Below are 20,254 nucleotides of genomic sequence, written 5' to 3'. Positions count from 1 at the left end.
CCTTCAGGTTGTTTCACACAATCTAATCATCATCAGCAGCCATTTTGCAACATAACTGCTTCTGCTAATGTGCTAACAGAAAGGCTAATCTTTAGCTTAGCACTTTTACAAATATTCTGGTGAATAAAATTAAAACTCTGTGTTGAAGTTTTGGTAATCATCTCAACTGTTACGAAATCTTCAAATACTGTAGTCATGCTCTTATTTTTTTTTTTTTTCCCTTTTTTTTTCTCCGAAGAGTTTTTGCGGCGCTAGTGGCTCGTATTTTTTTCCACAGTAGGCAGACAGGAAGGAGGGGGGAAGACATGCGGCAAAGGTCGTCGGGACCGGGAGTCGAACCCGCGACGTCCGCGTCGAGGACTAAGGCCTCCAAACGTGGGGCGTGCTAACCCGCTGCGCCACCACAGCACGCCCCTGTCATGCTCTTATTTTGAAGGGGTGAAAACAGTCTATGAAAACAAGGAAACAATCTTAAGACATTATAGAACATGCTTATCATTAGCTTCCGCTAAATACTCTTAGCATTAGCAAAAGTAAAGTCAACTGTATTTCAGTATCTATGTACATAGAAACAAAAGGAGATTCTGGTTTTATTTTTCTGTTTTCCTTTATGAGATTAAAGCAACAACGTTTCCACCAGCAGCTCCGTTAAAACAATGTTGAATGTTTTATTAAGTTTGTCCACAAGGGGGCGCTGGAGTCTAAGATGAAAACATGTTTCTACTCATTAAAGTCTTCATTAATCAGCCTGTTTATAGAGTTAATAAGGTTAAAAACTTTTAAAGTGTCGCAGTGAGTGAACAGGAAGGTGGAGTTATGCACAGAACAAAATGAGAATTATTTATTTTATCTGATAACCTGGAATTAAAATAATAAAATCACATCCCTGCTTCTCTAAGACCGTTTGTTTCTGCTCTGAACTCCAGAACGAGAATCTCCCACATTCCCCAGAGCATGACTGCGTGTTTGCTTGAGATAAACCAGGCGAGGAGGACAAAGGTCAAGTTCAAAGGTCACCCAGAGGTGTGTGTTAGTGGCCAGGAAGCATGTGAAGCAGCGACTCGGACTCTGAGGACGACGGTTTGTTGAGTGGATGATGGTTTTCCTCCGGCGGACGGTGCTGCTTCGCTACCTGCTGCTGTCCACCGCCCTCGCCCTCCTCCTCTTCCTCACCTCCTTCTGGCTCCGTAAGTTTCTTCGTCACCCCGGCCGCGCCGCCATGTTGGCTCCGCCTACTGTTAGCGGCGTTTAAAGAGACACCGGGTTGTATTCATCTCCAGGTTGAACTCTGCTGCAGAAAGAAACCCTGAGGTCTTACAGGGCCGGCCTAAGCCTTTTTGGGGCCCTAAGCAGGTTTCCATTTGGGGCCCCACATATCAACATGTCAACATCAGATGCTTCATCATTCCAGCTGCTTCTGTGTAGCATACCTGCTACCATTAGCATCATTTGTAATTAGCCTACGTCATAGCAGTGTTACTCTGATTTATGATTTTCACCTTTCAAGAGTAGAAAACAAAAAAAAAATTGGGATTTGAAATATTACTTTAGTGAAACATCGACGAAGTTTCCCGCATGTTTCTAATTGAAACACAGCAGCTGCTTTTCTGACTGGTTTCCTTTCTTTGTGAACATCAGAACAAAGATTAAGATGAAAAAACTTGCTTTTCTGTAAGCGTCCAAATTAGTACATTTATTTACTAATTTGATTAGTAAAGAAATTTGCTAATCAAATGTATTGATTAGTGAAGCTTATTCATATTAACCAGTGATTATTTTTTTTTGTTTGTTCAGCTCAGGGTGAACAGAGAGACTGCGGCTCAGTGTGGCAGCCATGTTTGACGGATTACATACAGACGGTACGACTAACATATTTACACATGGTGATGGTGCATAGAGTAAAATGAATTACACCAAAAACAAATGTAAAGAACATGATTAACGTTTTAGAGTAACTGTTAACTAACTTTTTTGTAGCCTCTAGCCCCGCCCATCCTGGATGAGAGGGCGGAGTCAGACGAAGCCCCGCCCCTCGTCAGAGAATGTCCTGGTCAGGTGTTTCAGGCCCGGAAGCTGCTGCGGTTCCTCCGGTCCAGCCTGGCTGAGGACGGCGAGGACGTCCTGCTGGAGCCGTACCTGCTCAGCTGGGACCAGCTGCTCAAGTAAACAAGCTTTACTGTTTAAAGGTCTGAAGACCAAAACCACAGACAAATTTATATTATAACAACTTATAAAAACAAAACTTTCTTGAATCCTATCAGGTACCTTTCTGTCTGTGTTCTTTCTGGAATGTTCCTGGTACTTTATCAGAACTTAAAGATTTTTGTTGGTTCTTTTAAACTTGAAACTATGAAACTGGAACCATGAATGAAAGCTACTTTCCAAAGAATCAGTTCTGGACGCACAAAGAGGACGGATAGGAGTGTAATATCAAATGTGACGCGTTATGTTGTAACACATGTTGTGTCATTGACACACGGTTGAATTTAGCATTAGCTTCCGCTAAGCACCATGTTATTCCAGGTCTTTAGCATTAGCTGTATAATTAGCACAACTAGCATTTTAGCTAGCAGTGCACACCAATAGCATTGTAACAGCCGTAATTGTGTAGTGTCTCTTTAAGACACTCTAGTGTTGCTAGTAACGTCACAAGTATGCGCCACGGTTTCTCTGTAGAGAGTGTGGGAGAAACGTGCTACAACAGGTTAGCTTTCCTTAGTAATGTTACGGGTTGTTTGGACTCTGCTAATTTGCATGTTTGTTATTATAGCAGCCGTTCAACCGGGCTTGTAAGGTTGGTGAAGAGAGTTTATTAAAAGACAACACTGTGGAAATTCCCAGTACCAGTGTGGCTGTGCGTTTTTGATCGCCCAGACGAGTCTGCCGCCTCCTCTCCTCCCTTAAATACAACCCGAGCGTTACAAATGGCGCCCGAACATTTTATCTTGGACCTCAGAAGGCAGTATCTTCTACCAGCTGATGATTGAAACATTGAGGAGGTACTTTGCAAAATAGTGGATGTCCGCCATACCTCGTGGGAACGGACCAGGCTAGCCCAGACGCAGAAGACAGAGCGTTTCCTTGGCAACGAGCGGATTCTTCAAAGCTGTTCTCTGTATATAATATGGTTCCCTATTAAAACCCTGCGTCGTGACAACTTTGGATCAACTACGCTGCCTGGACGTGAGACGGATTATGCTTTATAATTTCTGAATGTGCATGTATGCACAGCGGAGTGAAGTGGAAAACCCTCATCGGCTGAGCCGCGCCACCAGCTTTGTTTTTTTTCCTGAACGATCTTTCGGAACTTTCTCACTGGACTCAGCTCTGTACCGGATCAGAGCTGCAAGACAAATTCATCTGAGAAGATGCTAACTGAAGCCGTGAGTATTCGAAAAGCAAAATAAGAGAAGAGGGGACAAAGGAAAGTCGTAAACTCTGACTGAGATCGGATTAAAACAAATATACGGAAGCTATTCGTCGGACTCAGCAGCATACTTTTTCTGGTTGAAAAAGACGAAGGAGGAAAAAAAAAAACAACAACAACAAAAAACAATAATTTGGAGGCGTTCCTAACTGCTGACTTTTGATTTTACTGGTTTGAAGGTTCCTATTTGGAAACTATCTTTAAGGGTGTTTGGCTTAAAAAAAAAAAAAAAAAATTCTACCCATGTGAAATTCTAAGTTTATGTCTGTGTACGGCTAAATGTGTTTCAACTTTTCACACTGCTAAAATTAATAACTAACATTCTTGGAATTATTTCTGTGTGACCAAAACTGAAGTTATTCCAGCATAACTTGCATTATACAGACTTGGGTTCACATAAGTGTGCATTATGGCTACTCATCCTGACTTGACTGATCTATGTGATGATTTGGACTTTAGGTTGCTCCCAAACCACAATACTGCCAGACACAATACCCCTGACCTAGAACATAAAGTACAAAGTTTAAAAGAAGAGGTGGACATGCTTCAACAATGTCTACATGAATCTTTGGATCTCCAGAAAAATATTTTGGAGCGTTGGACTCAACAAGCTAAAACAGTCCCTAAAGTCCCAAGTGCTCAGGTTACTCAACCTTTCCCTCAGGCGTCATCTACTCCATATGTGCCTAGTCTACGTACCAGAAACAAAGAGCAATACAACTCAGCACCTGACCCCACTCAGTCCATGAGGGCTCCGTCTCAGACACATTCGGATTCGCTGCAGTTAATTAATACTACCAGAGTCCTCGCTGCCGCTTTGCACCAAGCAAAATTAGAACCGACTGTGTTCACTAATGATGGTGGTCTTCATCCAGAGGAATGGCTGCAGTCTGTCAATGCTTACAAGACCTCACTGGACTTAACAGACACTCAGATTCTCAGAGAACTACCACATTTCCTAGCTAAGGGACCAAGGAAGTGGTTTAGTGTTCTCAGCTCTCATGTATCTACTTGGACTGAATTTTGTGAACTTTTCAGAACTGTGTTCTTACCTGTTGACAACCAGGAGCATATTATGAGAGGTATCTTGGACAGTTTCCAGCACCCCGAAGAACCTCTCCCAACGTTTGCAGCCCATATGCTCAGTGAGTTCAAAAGACTGAGGAACCCTCCGTCTGAGCAAGAGCAGATTGACCTTATCTGTAAACATGCAGTGGAGAAGTACAGAGTGGCACTGTATGGAACACCTATCAGGTCAGTAATTGATTTGGTGCTGCGTGCCCATGAGCTACATTCTGTTCTCGGCACCAGCCCATTACAGCCATCAAGAGTCCAGATGAAAAATAGAACTGATGATGGACCCTACTGTTTTAAATGTTCCATGCCTGGTGTTACATCCCGCACATGTCCGAACTGTTCCACTGAGTATTATGGAGCTCGACATTCTACAAGATCTGCCAGAGAGCATCCCCAAACTCCACCTGCAGAACCAAAAAGCGCTAACGTGGTGAGAGAACCAAACCCAACAGGTAGGGGGCAGGGAAACTTCAGGGGGGGGAGAGTTTTTCACAGGGCCAACCCTCCCCCCGGTCAGTAACTCCGCCCTCATTGCCTGGGTCAGTCCCAAATTCACCACCTATGCTCAATCACGTTGAAGATGGAGCTTCACAATCATCTTGGAACACTCCTTTCAGAGTTAAAGTGAACTTAAAAGGAACAGCTCTGGAGGCCACACTCGACACAGGTGCGTCGCTTTCAGCAGTAAATGCAGACTTGATACCTGAAAAGACCCAAAATGTCTCATTAAAGAATCAGTGGCATTCCCCACCCATAAGACTGGCCAACGGCACTGACTGCAATCCATTGGGAGTAACTTGGTTGACCATTGGATTTATGGGCAAGTCAGTCTATCAACGATTTGTTATAGTGCAGGGCCTGTCATCCCCCTTAGTTCTTGGGATGGACTTTATGACTCGCACTTCACTAACAATTCATGTCCCAACCAGAACAGTAATTATGGATGACAATCCCCCATTTCTGGATGAACCCTGTGAAAACGACTTTGTGGAGGCTGATCTGGAGTGTGGAACGATGACTCTGCAGAACACTCCACAGGTCTCACTTAAGGAAAAAGTTGAAGATGCTAACTTAAATTCTGCGGAAAAAGGAGGACTGTTAAAGTTACTAGATAACTACAGTGATCTGTTTGATGGTCACCTAGGTCGCACTTCTTTGGCAGAACATGTCATCGTCACTGGGGATGCAAAGCCAGTTAACCTACCACCTTACCGCACCTCCCCAGCTAAAAAGCAAATCATTGAAGAACAAGTACAAAAGATGCTAAAGGATAACATCATTGAACCTGCATCTGGACCATGGGCAGCTCCTGTAGTCATTGTGAACAAACCCCCTCGTGAACCACGGTTTTGTGTTGACTTCCGGGGTCTAAATCAACTGACTGTGAAAGACTCTTATCCACTCCCACGCGTGGATGAATCATTGGACTTTTTATCAAGAGGAAAGTTTCTGACAACATTAGACCTTGCTCGAGGTTACTGGCAGGTCCCCATTGCTGAACAGGCTAAACCAAAGACTGCTTTCATCTCGCATTGTGGTCTGTTTCAATTCAAAGTCCTTCCTTTCGGCCTATGTAATGCCCCTGCAACTTTTCAACGACTTATGAACAATGTTCTGGCTGGCCTGATTTATAAGTCATGTGCAGTGTATCTGGATGATATTGTTGTCGCATCACCAACTTTCGAGCAGCATCTACATGACCTAGAGGAGGTCCTTAACAGGCTTAAATCTGCTGGCCTCTCATTGAAACTGAGCAAATGTCAATTCTGCCTTACAGAACTCACCTTCCTTGGCTATCGTGTTACACCATCTGGCATTCATCCTGACCCCGACAAGGTGAGAGCTGTGACTGAATTTAAAGTGCCAACCACTACAAAGCAGGTGCGACAGTTCCTTGGCCTAACGGGTTACTACCGCCGCTTTGTACAAGACTATGCCAGTCATGCAGAGCCACTCTTTGCTCTCACAAAAAAAGATGTGACGTTCAACTGGAATGACAAGTGCCAAGCAGCTGTGGACTTTCTAATACATTCCATAACTTCGGCACCAGTCCTCAAGTTCCCAGATTTTACGTGTCCGTTCTTCATCCACACTGATGCATGTGATGCTGGACTTGGAGCAGCATTGATGCAGAAGGATGAGGATGGCAAAGATGTAGCTGTGGCTTTTGCTAGCCGTGCTCTGCATAAATCAGAAAAGCCCTATTCGACGCCGGAAAAAGAATGTCTGGCTGTTATCTGGGCATTGGAACATTTCCGTCCCTATGTCGAAGGTTTACATGTGACTATTTACACCGACCACAGCAGCCTCAAGTGGTTGATGTCTCGACCCAATCCCTCTGGTAGGCTTGCCAGGTGGTCTCTTCGCCTTCAGGATTTCGACTTCAGCATCATTCACAAACCTGGAGAACGTAATAAGGTGCCTGATGCCCTTTCACGTAACCCCCTCCCTGATGTGGATGCACCTATTGATCTTCTTCCTCCCTATGCCATGATCGGAAGCATGGATCTTCGTGCTCTGCCTTCTGTAATTGTGTCTGACCGTCCTCATGTTCGTCAGTTACAGCTGGAGGACCCAGTCACAGGCACCTTGCTCCGTCAACTCGAAAATGACCAACAGAGGGAGGAGGATACCCAAGATCTGCAACAGTACATTGTACAAGATGGACTCTTATATTTCATTGATCCAAAAACAAAGTGTGGTCTTCACCCACTCAAGCAGATTAAACTTTTTGCTCCTACTGCACTCCGTAGTTATCTGCTCAAGTATTACCATGATCATCCAACAGCCGGACATCTAGGCATTGCAAAAACTCTGGCACGCTTGCGTCTCAGATTCTTCTGGCCAAACATGAACTCTGATGTAAAAAAATATGTGGTGTCATGTTGTTCATGCCAAACCACTAAGCCAACTCAGAGAAAACCAGCAGGTCTTATGGTCCCAATCCAACCACAGAGACCATGGGAGTACACGGGTGTGGACTACATTGGCCCACTACCCTGCACTCAAAGGGGAAATGCATATATCCTTGTTTTTGTGGACTATTTCTCCAAATGGATTGAAGTGAGCGCTGTGAGGGAAGCAACAGCTCAAGTTGCTGCTAATAAGTTCATCACCGATATATTTGCCCGACATGGTTCTCCATCCTACCTTATTTCAGACAGGGGAACACCTTTCATCAGTGAACTGTTTGAGCATGTTGTGTCAAAACTTGGAACTGAGCACAGACTGACAACTGCCTACCATCCCCAAACTAATGCAACTGAACGTGTGAATCGCACACTGAAAACAGCCATTCGAGCATATATTGAGGATAAGCACACTTCATGGGACAAATATCTTCCCCAGATCTGTTTTGCACTGCGTACTGCACCTCATGAGAGTACAGGTTTGAGCCCATCAATGATGCTCTATGGACGGGAGTTGGACACTCCCTTGGACCTCATCACTCAGCCGTCGTGGGAAGGAATGGACGACCCTGAGACTTCTTACTCGGATCACCTGAGAGCTTCGATTCAAGATGCTCATGACCATGCTCGCACGGTTCTCGCAGAAAGTCATACAAGGCGAAAGCATTACTATGATCTAAGACGATGCCCAGTCTCTTTTAAAGTTGGAGACTTGGTCAGAGCAAAATCACACCCAAAGTCAGATGCATCAACTAACTTTTCGGCAAAGCTAGCACCTCTCTACACGGGTCCCTACCGTGTCTACAAAAAGATGTCTGATGTGAACTATTGTCTAACCAAAGCAGACACTGGAGAGAAAGTTGGAGTATTTCATGTTGCAAACCTTCAACCATTCTACACCTAGACTACAGCTCCATCTGACAAACACTCAAGGCGAAAGGCTTCTGCAGATTTGGATTTCAGTTTACAAGACAGCAGCTTGCCCCCTGCTGTTTTGGACCCAGAGCCTGACTGTGATGTTGTCGACAATGCTATGGTCTCTGGCGACGTCCCAGCTGAAACTGACTTTGACTACATTGACCCTGTTTCACCCTTTTTGGACCAAAACTCTGTTCAAGACACTGACACTGCTTTGGAGACAGATGTTCGCCCCCTGCTAACAATGGGAGTGCTGTTGGGGTTTCTTATAACTTTAGACCAAGACGTGTTCCGAGGGTCACCACTGACTGGTCAGTCCACAAGTGGACCAACCCTTTTCATACTTCCAGGTTTGACCTGAAGTGACCTTATTTGCATTTTATGTTTCTTTGTGTTCATCGATGTTATGACTGTTGTTTAAGTTCTGTTCGGGTCATGTTTGAATGTTTCTTACATATTGTTGAGTGATTCAAAAAAAAAAAAAAAAAAAGTACAAAACGGGAATTCCATTTTGCAATTGTCCTGAATGCTCCAAGTCTATTTTCGTTTTACAATGTTTGTCCAAGTAGACATTCACTTTGTTGGAAATTGTCATGTATGCCGGCTTTTCAATATTGTGCTGTATATTCCCTGTTTACTTTTAACAGTTCCTCTATGTATGGAGACTGGTGAAGTATTGACTGTGCCTTTGCTGTGTTCGGCTGAGGGCAGCCTTTTTTTGACCGGGGGGGAATATGTAACAGCCGTAATTGTGTAGTGTCTCTTTAAGACACTCTAGTGTTGCTAGTGACGTCACAAGTATGCGCCACGGTTTCTCTGTAGAGAGTGTGGGAGAAACGTGCTACAACAGGTTAGCTTTCCTTAGTAATGTTACGGGTTGTTTGGACTCTGCTAATTTGCATGTTTGTTATTATAGCAGCCGTTCAACCGGGCTTGTAAGGTTGGTGAAGAGAGTTTATTAAAAGACAACACTGTGGAAATTCCCAGTACCAGTGTGGCTGTGCGTTTTTGATCGCCCAGACGAGTCTGCCGCCTCCTCTCCTCCCTTAAATACAACCCGAGCGTTACAGCATGAACTTCAGTTAAACATAAACCTAAACAAAAGTCTTAATTTTTTCCGTTCTCAGCTTCATGGAGTCTCTGGGAACGATGGTCAGTTTCTTTTCTCAGAAAGTGAGAGAAAAGACCGAACTGATCCGACAGCTCTCCCTGAGACGCAGCTCAGAGTCCAAATCAGCAGCTTCCTCTGGACTACAAACCCCAGCAGCATTCGGATTAAAAACGGGGGTGAGACCTGACGTTCCTGTCTTCACCGTGTCAGAACTGCATTCAGACAGGTTTACTGAGATCACTTCCTGCACAGGTGTATCGATCTGTTCGGTCCATGGTGGAGGCGGAGCTTCAGGCGGGAACGGTCAGCTTCTCCCGGCGAACAGACTCAGGCTGCCGGACGCTGCTGCGGCTGCATCGCTCGCTGCTCTGGCTGAAGCTGATGCTGGAGGGTTTGTCTGAGGGTCCAGACGCTGAGGGACGATTCAAAACGCCCGGAGAGCTCAGCAGGTAGCGGACCGTTCCTCAGGACCATCTAATAAATGATGAAATGGTCATTTTCAAACGACTTGAAATCGTATATAAAGTTCTCATGTGACGTCACACTTCTGTGAACGTTAGACTGTCACATAGGCAGTTGCTATGGCAACAATAAACTAGCCACAAGCTTAGAACTAGCTCTCGTCTCCTTCCCATCTAACTTATAAACAGTTTACATTATAACTTTTACCCAATCATGATGTATGAGTACTCTACCCACCTCTGTGTAATACTACGATACATATCAGTGATATTTACTACAGTACTTAGAGGTCAAGTAGCAAAATTAGCTTAGCTAACGTAGCTTTTATCTGCTAGCTAAGCCTACATGTTTGTTGCTACATGTACTTATTCTGAACCTTGTTTTTCACCTGAACCTTGTTATTCACCTGAACCTTGTTATTCACCTGAACCTTGTTATTCACCTGAACCTTGTTATTCACCTGAACCTTGTTATTCACCTGAAGAGTTCCCACATCCTTCACAAAGGTGCTTAAACTTTGATTGTTTGCAGCCATAGATTTTCAGGTGAAGCTCCTCCATGGGGTTCTCACTCTTCCTGTTCACTAAGTAGTTCATTATATCTTAGTATGAGTTTGGAAGCAGCTTCTCCACATCGTCTGACATGTTTTCCATTCTCCGTCTCATATGGGTCAATCCCAACAGCAGCCATTTTGTTCATGTATCTTTCTCTTGGTTAAGAGTTTCCACATATTTTCTTTCTGTTGGCCTTGAAGCCGTGGGTCCGCCATATATTGCGTATGCGCTTACCTACTAAGATGGCGCAGATCACTTCCAGTTCAGGCTTTTAGGAACTATATTTGTATATATTTGTTTTTGTCTCATATTGACTCGTTTCCTTTGCCCAGAGACGCCTATAAGGTGGCGTTGGCTCCCCACCATCCCTGGATGCTCCGCCAGGCCGCAGAGATTGTCTTCCTCGCTCTTCCTGACAGAGAGTACTTCCTGCAGCTGGTGTGTGTGCAGAAACAGGAAGAGGCAACACCCGTGCTGCGCATCATCATCCACGCGCTCTCGGTGGTGCACACACGGACTCAACGCCTCCTGGCGAAGTACAACATGTTGGAGCTGCCCTGAGCTGGAGACTTCCTGTCGTCACCCAGACAGAAAGGAAAACAGCAGCGAGTTCAAATCACAGACTGAACCCTTTGAGTAGGTGGATACTGCAAAAATATATCAGTTTTTTATTAGAGGTTATTTATATTAGTCATTAAAGGACTAAAACATCACAAGACAAAACATTGTCTCAGTCAATAATTGAGACCAAACAGGAGGAAAACTCGACTCATTAATGGAAACAAGAACAAAAGAAGTTTGTGACACTTTAACAAGTCAAGTCTATGATTTTCTAAACCTGTAAAGTTTCAGTTTCAGAACCGGAGCAGCTCTGGTGAAAGTCACTGAGGATCATTTCTCTGATAATGGACTTGTGTCAGTTCTGGTTGTAACTCAGCACTCCGGTGAAACAGAAAACAGACGTTTCAAATTTTCAAAGGTTCAGTTTGTTCCTGTTAATGATGCAAAATCTGAAAAAAATAAAATCCTGGTCCTGATAACCTCTGGTTCCAAAAACCAGACTGCTGATCCCAAATGAGCTGCCTTACTGTCCCTGACTGTTTTTAAAATAAATCACACAAAGCTGAACATTTCTCATTTATTCACAGGAATGAAAACATATTTCTCAAATCAAAAGGTTTTTGTTTACAACAGAATCAAATCATAAGCAGTTGTGTTTAAATTCAACATGGCGTCACCTGAGCGTCTTATTCTGGTGACTTTCTAACATCAGACGAGTTTCTGCATCTTTAAAATGTGTGAAATTAAATTTTAGTAAATTAACTTTCCCATATTACAGTCACAAGTTATTTGAGCCTCTTCATCCATCCATCTACTGAATGACTTCCAGCTGAACGCTTGCAGAACCAGATTTAGTCCAGATAGTGGACTTGTGTCGGTTCTGGTTCTGTTAGAACTCAGAACTCCATCTGAACAAATATTTCAAAGGTTTAATTTGTTCTTGTTAGAGATAAATCTTCCTCATTCGATATTAGAAAGAATAGAAATATTGGTGTTCAACTGAGTGTCTGATAACAGATTGATAATCACATTTTCACTGCCTTACAGTTTTGACTGTTTTGAAAATAAATCACACAACAGAGTGAAGGCAGAGCCGAAAATGCTACATAATCTGATCCATCAGTCTAAGAACAAAAACAACTTTCAGTTAAGAATAAACTGGATTTAAATGAAATATTTCAACGGTAGAATTTAAAGCTGAACTAGTAGAAGAGAAACTGAAGCACTGAAGGCAGAGAGACAGGAAGAGCAGAGACTGGAGACCAGGAGGAGAGCAGGATGGAGCAACGGTGGATGAGATCTCTGAAATGAATCAAAGGTAATAATTCATTTCTTGTCTCCTGATGAAGGTGGAAGCAGACAGAGAAGCTGCTGGATGGAGACTCTCCATGACCTTTGACATTACATAGAGGCCTTCATCAAATTTCTTCACTGAGTTGAGAATCTTGTTGCCAGTAGTTTGACTGGTCTCAGTGAAACTGAGTGGCAACAAGACCAGTGAGTCTTGTTGGTCACTACTGCACACAACACATGTTAACTGTTTGTAAGCCCACGGTGCCTAAAACATATTATTTTTTTAAACATTTAATACCTACAAGTGTAAACCAACTAGCTTCACTGTCTGTGACAGTAGAATGTAAATTATGTTGCAAAGAAAATGCTAAACAATTAAACTGTTAAAGACATGAACTCAGAGAGACTTAGTAACATTTCCCAAACATGAAGCTACAACAAAAGCTTCAAATTTGTTCCAGTTTCTGAAGTATTTATTTCTGTATTTTGTAGATCATGTTTTCTGTTATGATAGCTTGAGAAATGCTGGTTGTTTTCAAAAGTGTTCAGTTTATCTCCTTATCACTTACATTCTCTTTCACCTTCCAATAAACTGCTTCTGGAAAGTGATGCTGCTGCTCTCTGCCTACATGATTAATGTTTTCTAATATATCAAATGGAAACCATGTTTTAGGAAATAAATAAAAACACTTATTTGCCTTTGGAAATAGGATTTAATTAGGAAGTTTACTTTGTAAATGTGCAGTTTGACCTGATAACTGCCATTACTGTTTATTTTCTGTATTTTTCAGGTGGAAATGACTTTTAACCCCCTCAGTGCTGAACAGGTTAAGGACACTGCCAGGGTCCAACCTGGAATATCTTTTCATATTGGACAGAGTGTTGACCTCCGACCCTTCAGCAGCAACAGCATAGTGACTTGCTAAGATAAAATCTGCAGAGAAACAAAAAGTAAACAGTTAAATAATAGCACAAAATGCAAATTGGAGAGTAGTAGGAAAAGAAAGTGAGAAAAAGTGATCAGTTTGTCTTAATGCAGCAAAACTACAGAAACAGATCAGGAGAACCTAAAGCTCAGAATGAGGCATGAGAGGAAGAGCCAGAGGAAACCGTCTATCCAGACTTTATCTCCTGCAGGCTGATACCAAAATGTTCTGTTACTAACATCTGGAGCCACCAGATCTCTGATGCTGATGAGATGATTAAAGGTTTTATATGTGAGAAGGAGAATCTTACATTTTATTCTGGATTTAACAATCAATGAAGAGAAATTAAAGGAGGAAAATGATCTTCTGTCAATTAATCAATCAATAAATGAAGTTTATTTGTTTGGCATGTCAGTAACCAGGCAGATCAAAATGCTTTACATCATCAACCACCGGGCCGCGGACCGGTACCGGTCCATGGGCCAACTGGTACCGGTCCATGGGCCACCTGGTACCGGTCCATGGACCAACTGGTACCGGAGCGCACAAGAATTAAATATTTCCGTTTTATGTATTATATGGTGAACTGGATACAATGAAGTTTTGCCCACTAGATGGTACTTACAGGTCTCTGTTTTATAGGCCATGTGAGATAAGTGGATTTTTCCTCCACTGATAAATGTGAGACTGAACTGGAGCTGAAGCAAATATTATAACCACGTCTGATATAAAAGAAATGTGGAAAAAGTTTCACATAAAAGCTAAAAAGTCTGGATATAACAGATGACCAGTTGAGAAGATTTGGAGAAAGTGAGCTGAGAGCTGCAGGAAAAACATCTTGTTAGTAGTTTTAGGTTCCTGTAAGGAACTGGGACCAGTGGGAAGAGAATCACATCAGCATGAAGATGAAAAGATATAAATGAAAACATTAAGATGGAACACTGTCAGATAATCATGAAGAAATAATTAGTGAAGCAAATAATTTCACAAAAATGGAGAGCAAAAAAACTTTGATGACATTTCAACAAAGATGCTTCAGAGTTGGTTTGGTTTCTTTACACTCTGTGTGCTGCATGTAAGTTATCATCCATGTGACAGATGAACTTTATTGGTATTAGATTAAGATACAGAATTATGAGTTTCTAAAGGTGAAGTTTATTCAGACGGAGTGAATAACCTGTGTGGCCAGACATGAACTGATTACTGGCTCATCAAACATAAAACTGCGTACAGCAGAAAGTTTTCAGGGTTTTTAACCAGCTCAAACATGGCAAAGGTAATGTTACAGAAATGACCCTGAAGCTGACAGACTCTAACACCGTAGCTCTATTTATAACCGACTGCACCACAAAGTAGAGAACAACTTGTTCTCAAAGCATGGAGAGCTGCGACCACCAGACCAGTAACCCAACCAGGCTCAGCCAGCAGGAACCAGCAACATCAGACTGTTTTTATATTAATATAAAGATTGTAATTTTGGTTTTGAACCTTTAAGATCAGATGAATCTGAGGTTCTGATTTTATTTCTGCGCTCTCATGGCTCCAGGCTGGAGTTTTAAAGATAACCACCAAGTTTTTTCTTCCACTAACTAAAATAAAGGACTTTTTTCCTAAAATACAAAAGCTTGAGAAGGAGATAATGACATGCTTTACAACAGAAATCAGAATCCCAAAAGGTGCAATTATCAAACATGTACTAAAAGCACAAGTTTAAATTATGAAGAAGGAATGTTGTAACATTTATTATTATTACTAATATGTGTAAACCAAAAGGTCACAGAGCCAGAAAATGGGGAAGATAGTTATGATTCCAGACAAATTAACATATAATTAAGGGTCAGAGGTCATGAAGACGCTCAGGAAACATTTCCTTATAAGGAAGTTAAGGACAGAAGAAGCAGTCAGAATCATGTCAGTCTTAAAGGTTGTATAAAAACGTCGCCAACATTTGGGGTTGTGAATCTGGGACAGTCTTTGTGTTCACATCAGGATCAGAGGTTCTGAAGACCATCTGGGTTTGGAGAGAAGAACCGAGCCGGCACCAGAACGAAGAACTGCAACCCTGATGAGGCCGACCGACAAGCCAAAGGTCCAGGGTTCAGAACCTGGATTTACTCTCCAGACTTGCTGGTTTTTCTTTTTGTTGGATCCAAGAACTTTCACAGTTTTTGTCAAGAACAAGTTGAAGAATTTTAAATTAATTTTTCATTTTGGGGCAACATCAGTTTTCATGGTAAAACCGACTGAACCCAGGAAAAAGCTTCCCATGTGGAATGAGCCTCTCTCTCTGACTACGACACATTTATTAGTTAAAAGCTTTTAGGGAAACATAAAGTCTGGTTGCTGTAGCCAACAATATTATTGGTGCTTTTTAATGGTTGCCTTGATAAAATAAAATAAAAAAATCATGAAGTCTACTAGTTCAGACTGTAAAATAATTGGCTTCCAGAGGAGAAGCTGCTGCTCAGCTTCCTGCTCAGTTCAGCTGAACTCAGAGGCTGCAGGTTAGAGGCTGACAGTTTCCTCACCAGCAGCTAAAACTAACCTGGTTAAACATCAGGATGATGGTTTGTTCTATATTTATTTATCTTTATGTGAATAGGGGACAGATATTAGTTTATTCTTTTTTCTGTCCTTTTCATTCATGATGTATTTTATTAGTTAAATGAACTATTATCATAATTAGTGTTGAGAGAAAAATAAAAAATAAAAAGGAGTCTGGTAAAGACAGCAAAGTTTGCTGCTGTGGTTAAGATCTCTGATCACAGCCACAACATCCCTCAGTTTGAGAGTGAAAACATTTCTGAGTTGATGATTTAGTGAACAATGGACCGGGTCTGAAGTTCTGGCAACTTGTGCCTCTGGTTTCATGTCCAGCAGATGTGATGGATCCAGTAACATCTTTCCTGCTGCTGAATCCAGATCAGCAGCTGATGATCACGTCTCTGAACAAACAACACCTGACATCTGGTGACATTACAAAACTGATAAAGCTATTTTCACAGGAATTTATTGTATAAAAACCCTCAAATCAAATTCAACGTGACTATTTATAATTCACTGATCAATACTGATCAGTCTGTTCACTAATTGCTGTTTACTTTCACTTATTGTATTTCTTTGTGTAATAATAATATTATAAAAGCAAATCTGCTTTTATCAAACATGATGCTTTTCAAATTGTGTTTATTTTAGATTAAAGCAGTGGTTCCCAAATCCAGTTCTTGTCCTGTTGTCGTCTAACTTGGACTAGGACGTCACCAGCTTGAATTGACCAAAACGACTAACTATTATCAAGGCCCTCTCTAATTTTAATTCAATATTATGACAGTAAAAATGGTGAATTTTAACAGCGTCTCTTAACTTCTCTGGCTTTGTGGCTTTTCTTCTTTTTCTTCTTTTTATGGTGCTTTAAAAAAAACTGAAAGTGTGCAATACCGCCACCCTCTGGTCTGGAGTGTGAACTGGCGCTAATTCAATAACATATTTTACATCATACATCTGAAAATGGATTTGGTAAAGACAGCTTCTGTGTTTTAGTTTATAAACTGAAACAACAGATCATATTTAGAGAAAATCTCACTGAGTTAAAGTAAGTCAGTAAATGTTTCTCTAAATTAGATTTTTGAATCAAGGTACTTTCAGAAGTTTTTTCAACACTGATCCTCATGCTCATAAATTTGACCAAATTTGTAACTTTAAGGTTTAGGGATTAAATTCTACCTCTGCTTCTTGTCTTGTCCTTTTTGTGTTTGATGATGTCAATAGTTGGCATCTTCTGTCCTCACTGCTGAATAGACGGCGTCTGGATGGCTCTCTGAAAAATACAATATGAACAATCTACTGCAATACCATTCAAACAACAAAGAAGTAAATACAGACACCAATCTTACACAAAGGTCATCCAACCATTGTTTAAAGCTGCATGTTACAGGGGGAGAGTCACCAGTTTACTGCACAGCAACACAAATACAGGTACGCATACCTACGGGCAATTTAGATTATTTTAACTGTTCATGCTTTTCAACCTATGGGAGGAAACTGGACCAGAGTAAATCAATGGATGTACAGGAAGTAATCAATGGATGTACAGGAAGTAAATCAATGGATGTACAGGAAGTAATCAATGGATGTACAGGAAGTAATCAATGGATGTACAGGAAGTAAATCAATGGATGTACAGGAAGTACATCAGAGACTCCAGGCTGGGGTTTGAACTTGTGACTGAAAGGCAATAGTGCTACCAGCTGCTCTATCATGCAATCAAGTCTGAAATCAAACCCCAAAAAACTCAGATTCAATACTGATGTCAATTGTTAATTATTGTTTACACTGTAATTATTGTTGTTGTAAATAAATTGAAGGATATTTTCCAACCACAAAATCTGAAAATTAAGTTGTTTGCTTCAATCTTGGTTTTAATTTTGTAAAGCATTAAAATGTTGAAAACTAATAACTTTATTGCATTAATTCTGAAATGTAAACTGTATATGTATGTAAATATAAGGTGAATAAGATGCTGGTATAGTGTAAGACCCAAAGTAAGACCCAGTTTAACATGAACGTCCACATTAAGCTCAAATAGAAAAACAGGAAACTGGACGACCACGTAGCTGCAAGAAGCTCTTCACCACAGACTGCAAAACATTTCTGTGGTCAGACGCTTCCTTTGGTCTCTGATACACCAACAGATAATATCGACTTCTGTTCTTGTTGATCAAGAAGATTTTGATCACAGAAATATGAAGGATTTTTTTGGTGCATCGTCTCAGAATCTATGAATGTTGTGATTTTACGCAGCTTTCTACCTCACAATTATGTTGCAGTTTATGTTGTTATCACATAGCAATCGCAATACAAAATGTAAAATTGTTCAATTAATGTGAGGATTTTTGGAAATAAATATAAACACAACAGGTTTGTTTATTTGTTTTTACCATTTTTTGGTGTATTGCTCCTGTGTTGATGAGGCAATATGCGAATGTCACCGTATCTGATATCCTCCTCTCCAACTTTCTCTTTGTAAGCAGAAACCAACAAAAATTCACAGTCATACTCTTGCTTTGAAGTGTGACTAAATTTGTACATTTAAAACAAAATTAAAACATCTTTAAAGTAAAAGCTTAATGTGTGAAACAGAACCTGAACATCAGGTGATTTTTGTCCTACCGGGTTTCCTGTTTGAGTGTCTCCTCACCAGTACTCCCAGCAATACCAGTAAAACCACAACAACAGCAAGCAGAACAGGCAGGAGGGCAAATAGAAACGTAGGTGCAGTAGGCGAGGATTTTTCTGAAATAAATTTTAAAAAATAATGTTGCATTGTGGTTATTGAGATTTTATAAACTAAGCAAGAGAAGTTCCTGACCTTTGACAGAGATCCTGCTGGATGGAGACTCTCCATGACCTTTGACATTACATTTATAGAGGCCTTCATCAGAGCTGGAAACATGGAGGAGGGTCATGTGACCTGATGGTCCATCACCAATGAAGGAGCCATCTTTATAGAAAGCAGCTGGGAGGTTGTGGGTTGGATTCTTTGCTCTGCAGCTCAGAGTGACGTCATCTCCCTCCATCACAGGGAGGACAGGACTCTGCAGGATCACTGATCCACCTCAACACAGAGACAAACTACAGCATTTCATCCATTTCCACACAGCTTCAGCAACACTAACTCCACAGTCTGATCTTACCAGAGACAGAGAGCTGGATGCTGCTGCTGCTGCTGGAGGATCCAGACATGGACTCACACCAGTACAGACCAGTGTCCCATGGGAGGAGACCAGTTAAAGTACATGAAGAGTTCGCTGGTTGACCCCAGTCCTCACACTCAGCTCTGGTGTCTCTGGTCGTGTTTCTCCTCACAGTCCATCCATCAGATCCGTTTTCATCCTCACAGATCAGAGTCACTGATTCTCCTCTAAAGAACTGAGATCTGCTGGGACTCACAGTCAGATGAACTGAAATAATAAAACATTCATCCTTTCATTAGTTCCACAGGATCAAATCTAGATCTAGAGTTAACAGAATCAGGTTGTAACCTTGGTTTGTTGAGCGGCTCAGCAGAGAGATCAGAGCTGCAGAGAAATGAGTCTCAGGTTAGTTGGAGCTTTAATCAGCTTCTGCTGTGGGAAGCAGCAGTGATCGTCTCTCAACATTTCCACACCAACATCCAGCAGATGGACTCACCCAGCAGCCTGAGGACAGATGTTCCCTCCATTCTGCAGCTGGATCCAATGAGACCAGCAGCAGTTTGACACTCACTGAAAACATCCTCTTCCTCTTCCTCTTCCTCTTCCTGGATCTCTACGTCGTCTTTTAATCGAACACAAAGTTTTTTTTTTGCTAAAGTTTGTTGCTCAACTTAAAAACTTTTAACCTCAGTTTCCTGATTGTCAGACCAACTCAAACTTCTTCTGTAGCTTTTAGTTCCGCTGGTTTAAAATGTTTCTCTCCTAAAATCTTCTCTAAACAGTTTCTGCGTTTCTTTCAAGCCTTTAAAAGTTAAAAAGTCAAACTAAAAGTTTAACTTGTAGCAACAAAAATCTAACAGCTGTTATTAGCATGTTTTAGCAGGACTCTTTAAGGTTCAGAGATCTCTTCAGAGATCTGATGATCTCAGTGAATTGGAGCAGAACCAGTCCTCTTCCTGTAACACAGAGAAACCGGCTCCTCCACTGTAAAAACAAACATGTTAACATTTCTAAATAATGGACTTAATGCAACGATTAAAAAAGTGAAATTAAGTCCAGAAAAAAAGAAATCAGAACAGAGACAGAAAAAATTCTATGTACACTAAAAACAAACAAAGTTATTTTATTTTAAGCTCAAAAGCTCAGACCTTTGTGTTGCGGTAACAATGTTTCTTATTATTATTCCTCAAAACTGTTTATGGAATAATTCAGAATTATTGGTGACATTAAGTTCTGTCTTGTACTGTTTTTTTAAATGTAATTAATAATTACATAAATCAATTATGTAATTAATTCTTTTTTTAAAGAAAGCGTGGAAATCCC

General features: G+C 41.3%; 2 protein-coding genes and 1 long non-coding RNA gene across 3 annotated transcripts; 2 read left to right on the top strand and 1 right to left on the bottom strand.

Annotated features, from left to right (window-relative positions):
• Positions 1–551: 551 nt before the first annotated feature.
• LOC114157632 (ceramide-1-phosphate transfer protein-like) lies at positions 552–11,586 on the top strand. Its single transcript, XM_028038758.1, has 6 exons — positions 552–1,187; positions 1,795–1,859; positions 1,978–2,162; positions 9,459–9,618; positions 9,695–9,891; positions 10,791–11,586. Exons 1-6 carry the CDS (start codon positions 1,094–1,096, stop codon positions 11,017–11,019), a joined length of 930 nt encoding a protein of 309 aa, XP_027894559.1. The 5' UTR covers positions 552–1,093; the 3' UTR covers positions 11,020–11,586.
• A 959-nt stretch (positions 11,587–12,545) lies between these two features.
• Positions 12,546–12,921, top strand: LOC114157685 (uncharacterized). Its single transcript, XR_003598221.1, has 2 exons — positions 12,546–12,664; positions 12,702–12,921. It is a non-coding gene; the product is annotated as an uncharacterized LOC114157685 (long non-coding RNA).
• Positions 12,922–16,860: 3,939 nt separating this feature from the next.
• LOC114157636 (high affinity immunoglobulin gamma Fc receptor I-like) lies at positions 16,861–19,546 on the bottom strand. Its single transcript, XM_028038764.1, has 7 exons — positions 19,428–19,546; positions 19,280–19,315; positions 18,932–19,198; positions 18,607–18,852; positions 18,408–18,530; positions 18,176–18,256; positions 16,861–17,055 (listed from the first exon to the last, which is right to left on the bottom strand). Exons 1-7 carry the CDS (start codon positions 19,456–19,458, stop codon positions 17,000–17,002), a joined length of 840 nt encoding a protein of 279 aa, XP_027894565.1. The 5' UTR covers positions 19,459–19,546; the 3' UTR covers positions 16,861–16,999.
• Between the last annotated feature and the right edge of the window lie 708 nt (positions 19,547–20,254).

Source organism: Xiphophorus couchianus, chromosome 14, assembly GCF_001444195.1.
Source record: "Xiphophorus couchianus chromosome 14, X_couchianus-1.0, whole genome shotgun sequence".
NCBI classification, from domain to species: Eukaryota; Metazoa; Chordata; class Actinopteri; order Cyprinodontiformes; family Poeciliidae; genus Xiphophorus; species Xiphophorus couchianus.
This window is presented reverse-complemented; position numbering and strand designations above follow the sequence as displayed.

What these genes read in the sequence shown, in the direction of transcription:
- LOC114157632 (XM_028038758.1), top strand. Translation starts at nt 1,094, where the DNA reads ATGATGGTTTTCCTCCGGCGGACGGTGCTGCTTCGCTACCTGCTGCTG. An exon ending in AGCTGGGACCAGCTGCTCAA is followed by an intron (nt 2,163 to 9,458) that starts GTAAACAAGCTT and finishes TTCCGTTCTCAG; the next exon opens with CTTCATGGAGTCTCTGGGAA. An exon ending in ACGCCCGGAGAGCTCAGCAG is followed by an intron (nt 9,892 to 10,790) that starts GTAGCGGACCGT and finishes TCCTTTGCCCAG; the next exon opens with AGACGCCTATAAGGTGGCGT.
- LOC114157636 (XM_028038764.1), bottom strand. Translation starts at nt 19,458, where the DNA reads ATGGAGGGAACATCTGTCCTCAGGCTGCTGG. An exon ending in ACACTCAAACAGGAAACCCG is followed by an intron (nt 18,257 to 18,407) that starts GTAGGACAAAAA and finishes CTGCTTACAAAG; the next exon opens with AGAAAGTTGGAGAGGAGGAT. An exon ending in GAGCAATACACCAAAAAATG is followed by an intron (nt 17,056 to 18,175) that starts GTAAAAACAAAT and finishes TGTATTTTTCAG; the next exon opens with AGAGCCATCCAGACGCCGTC.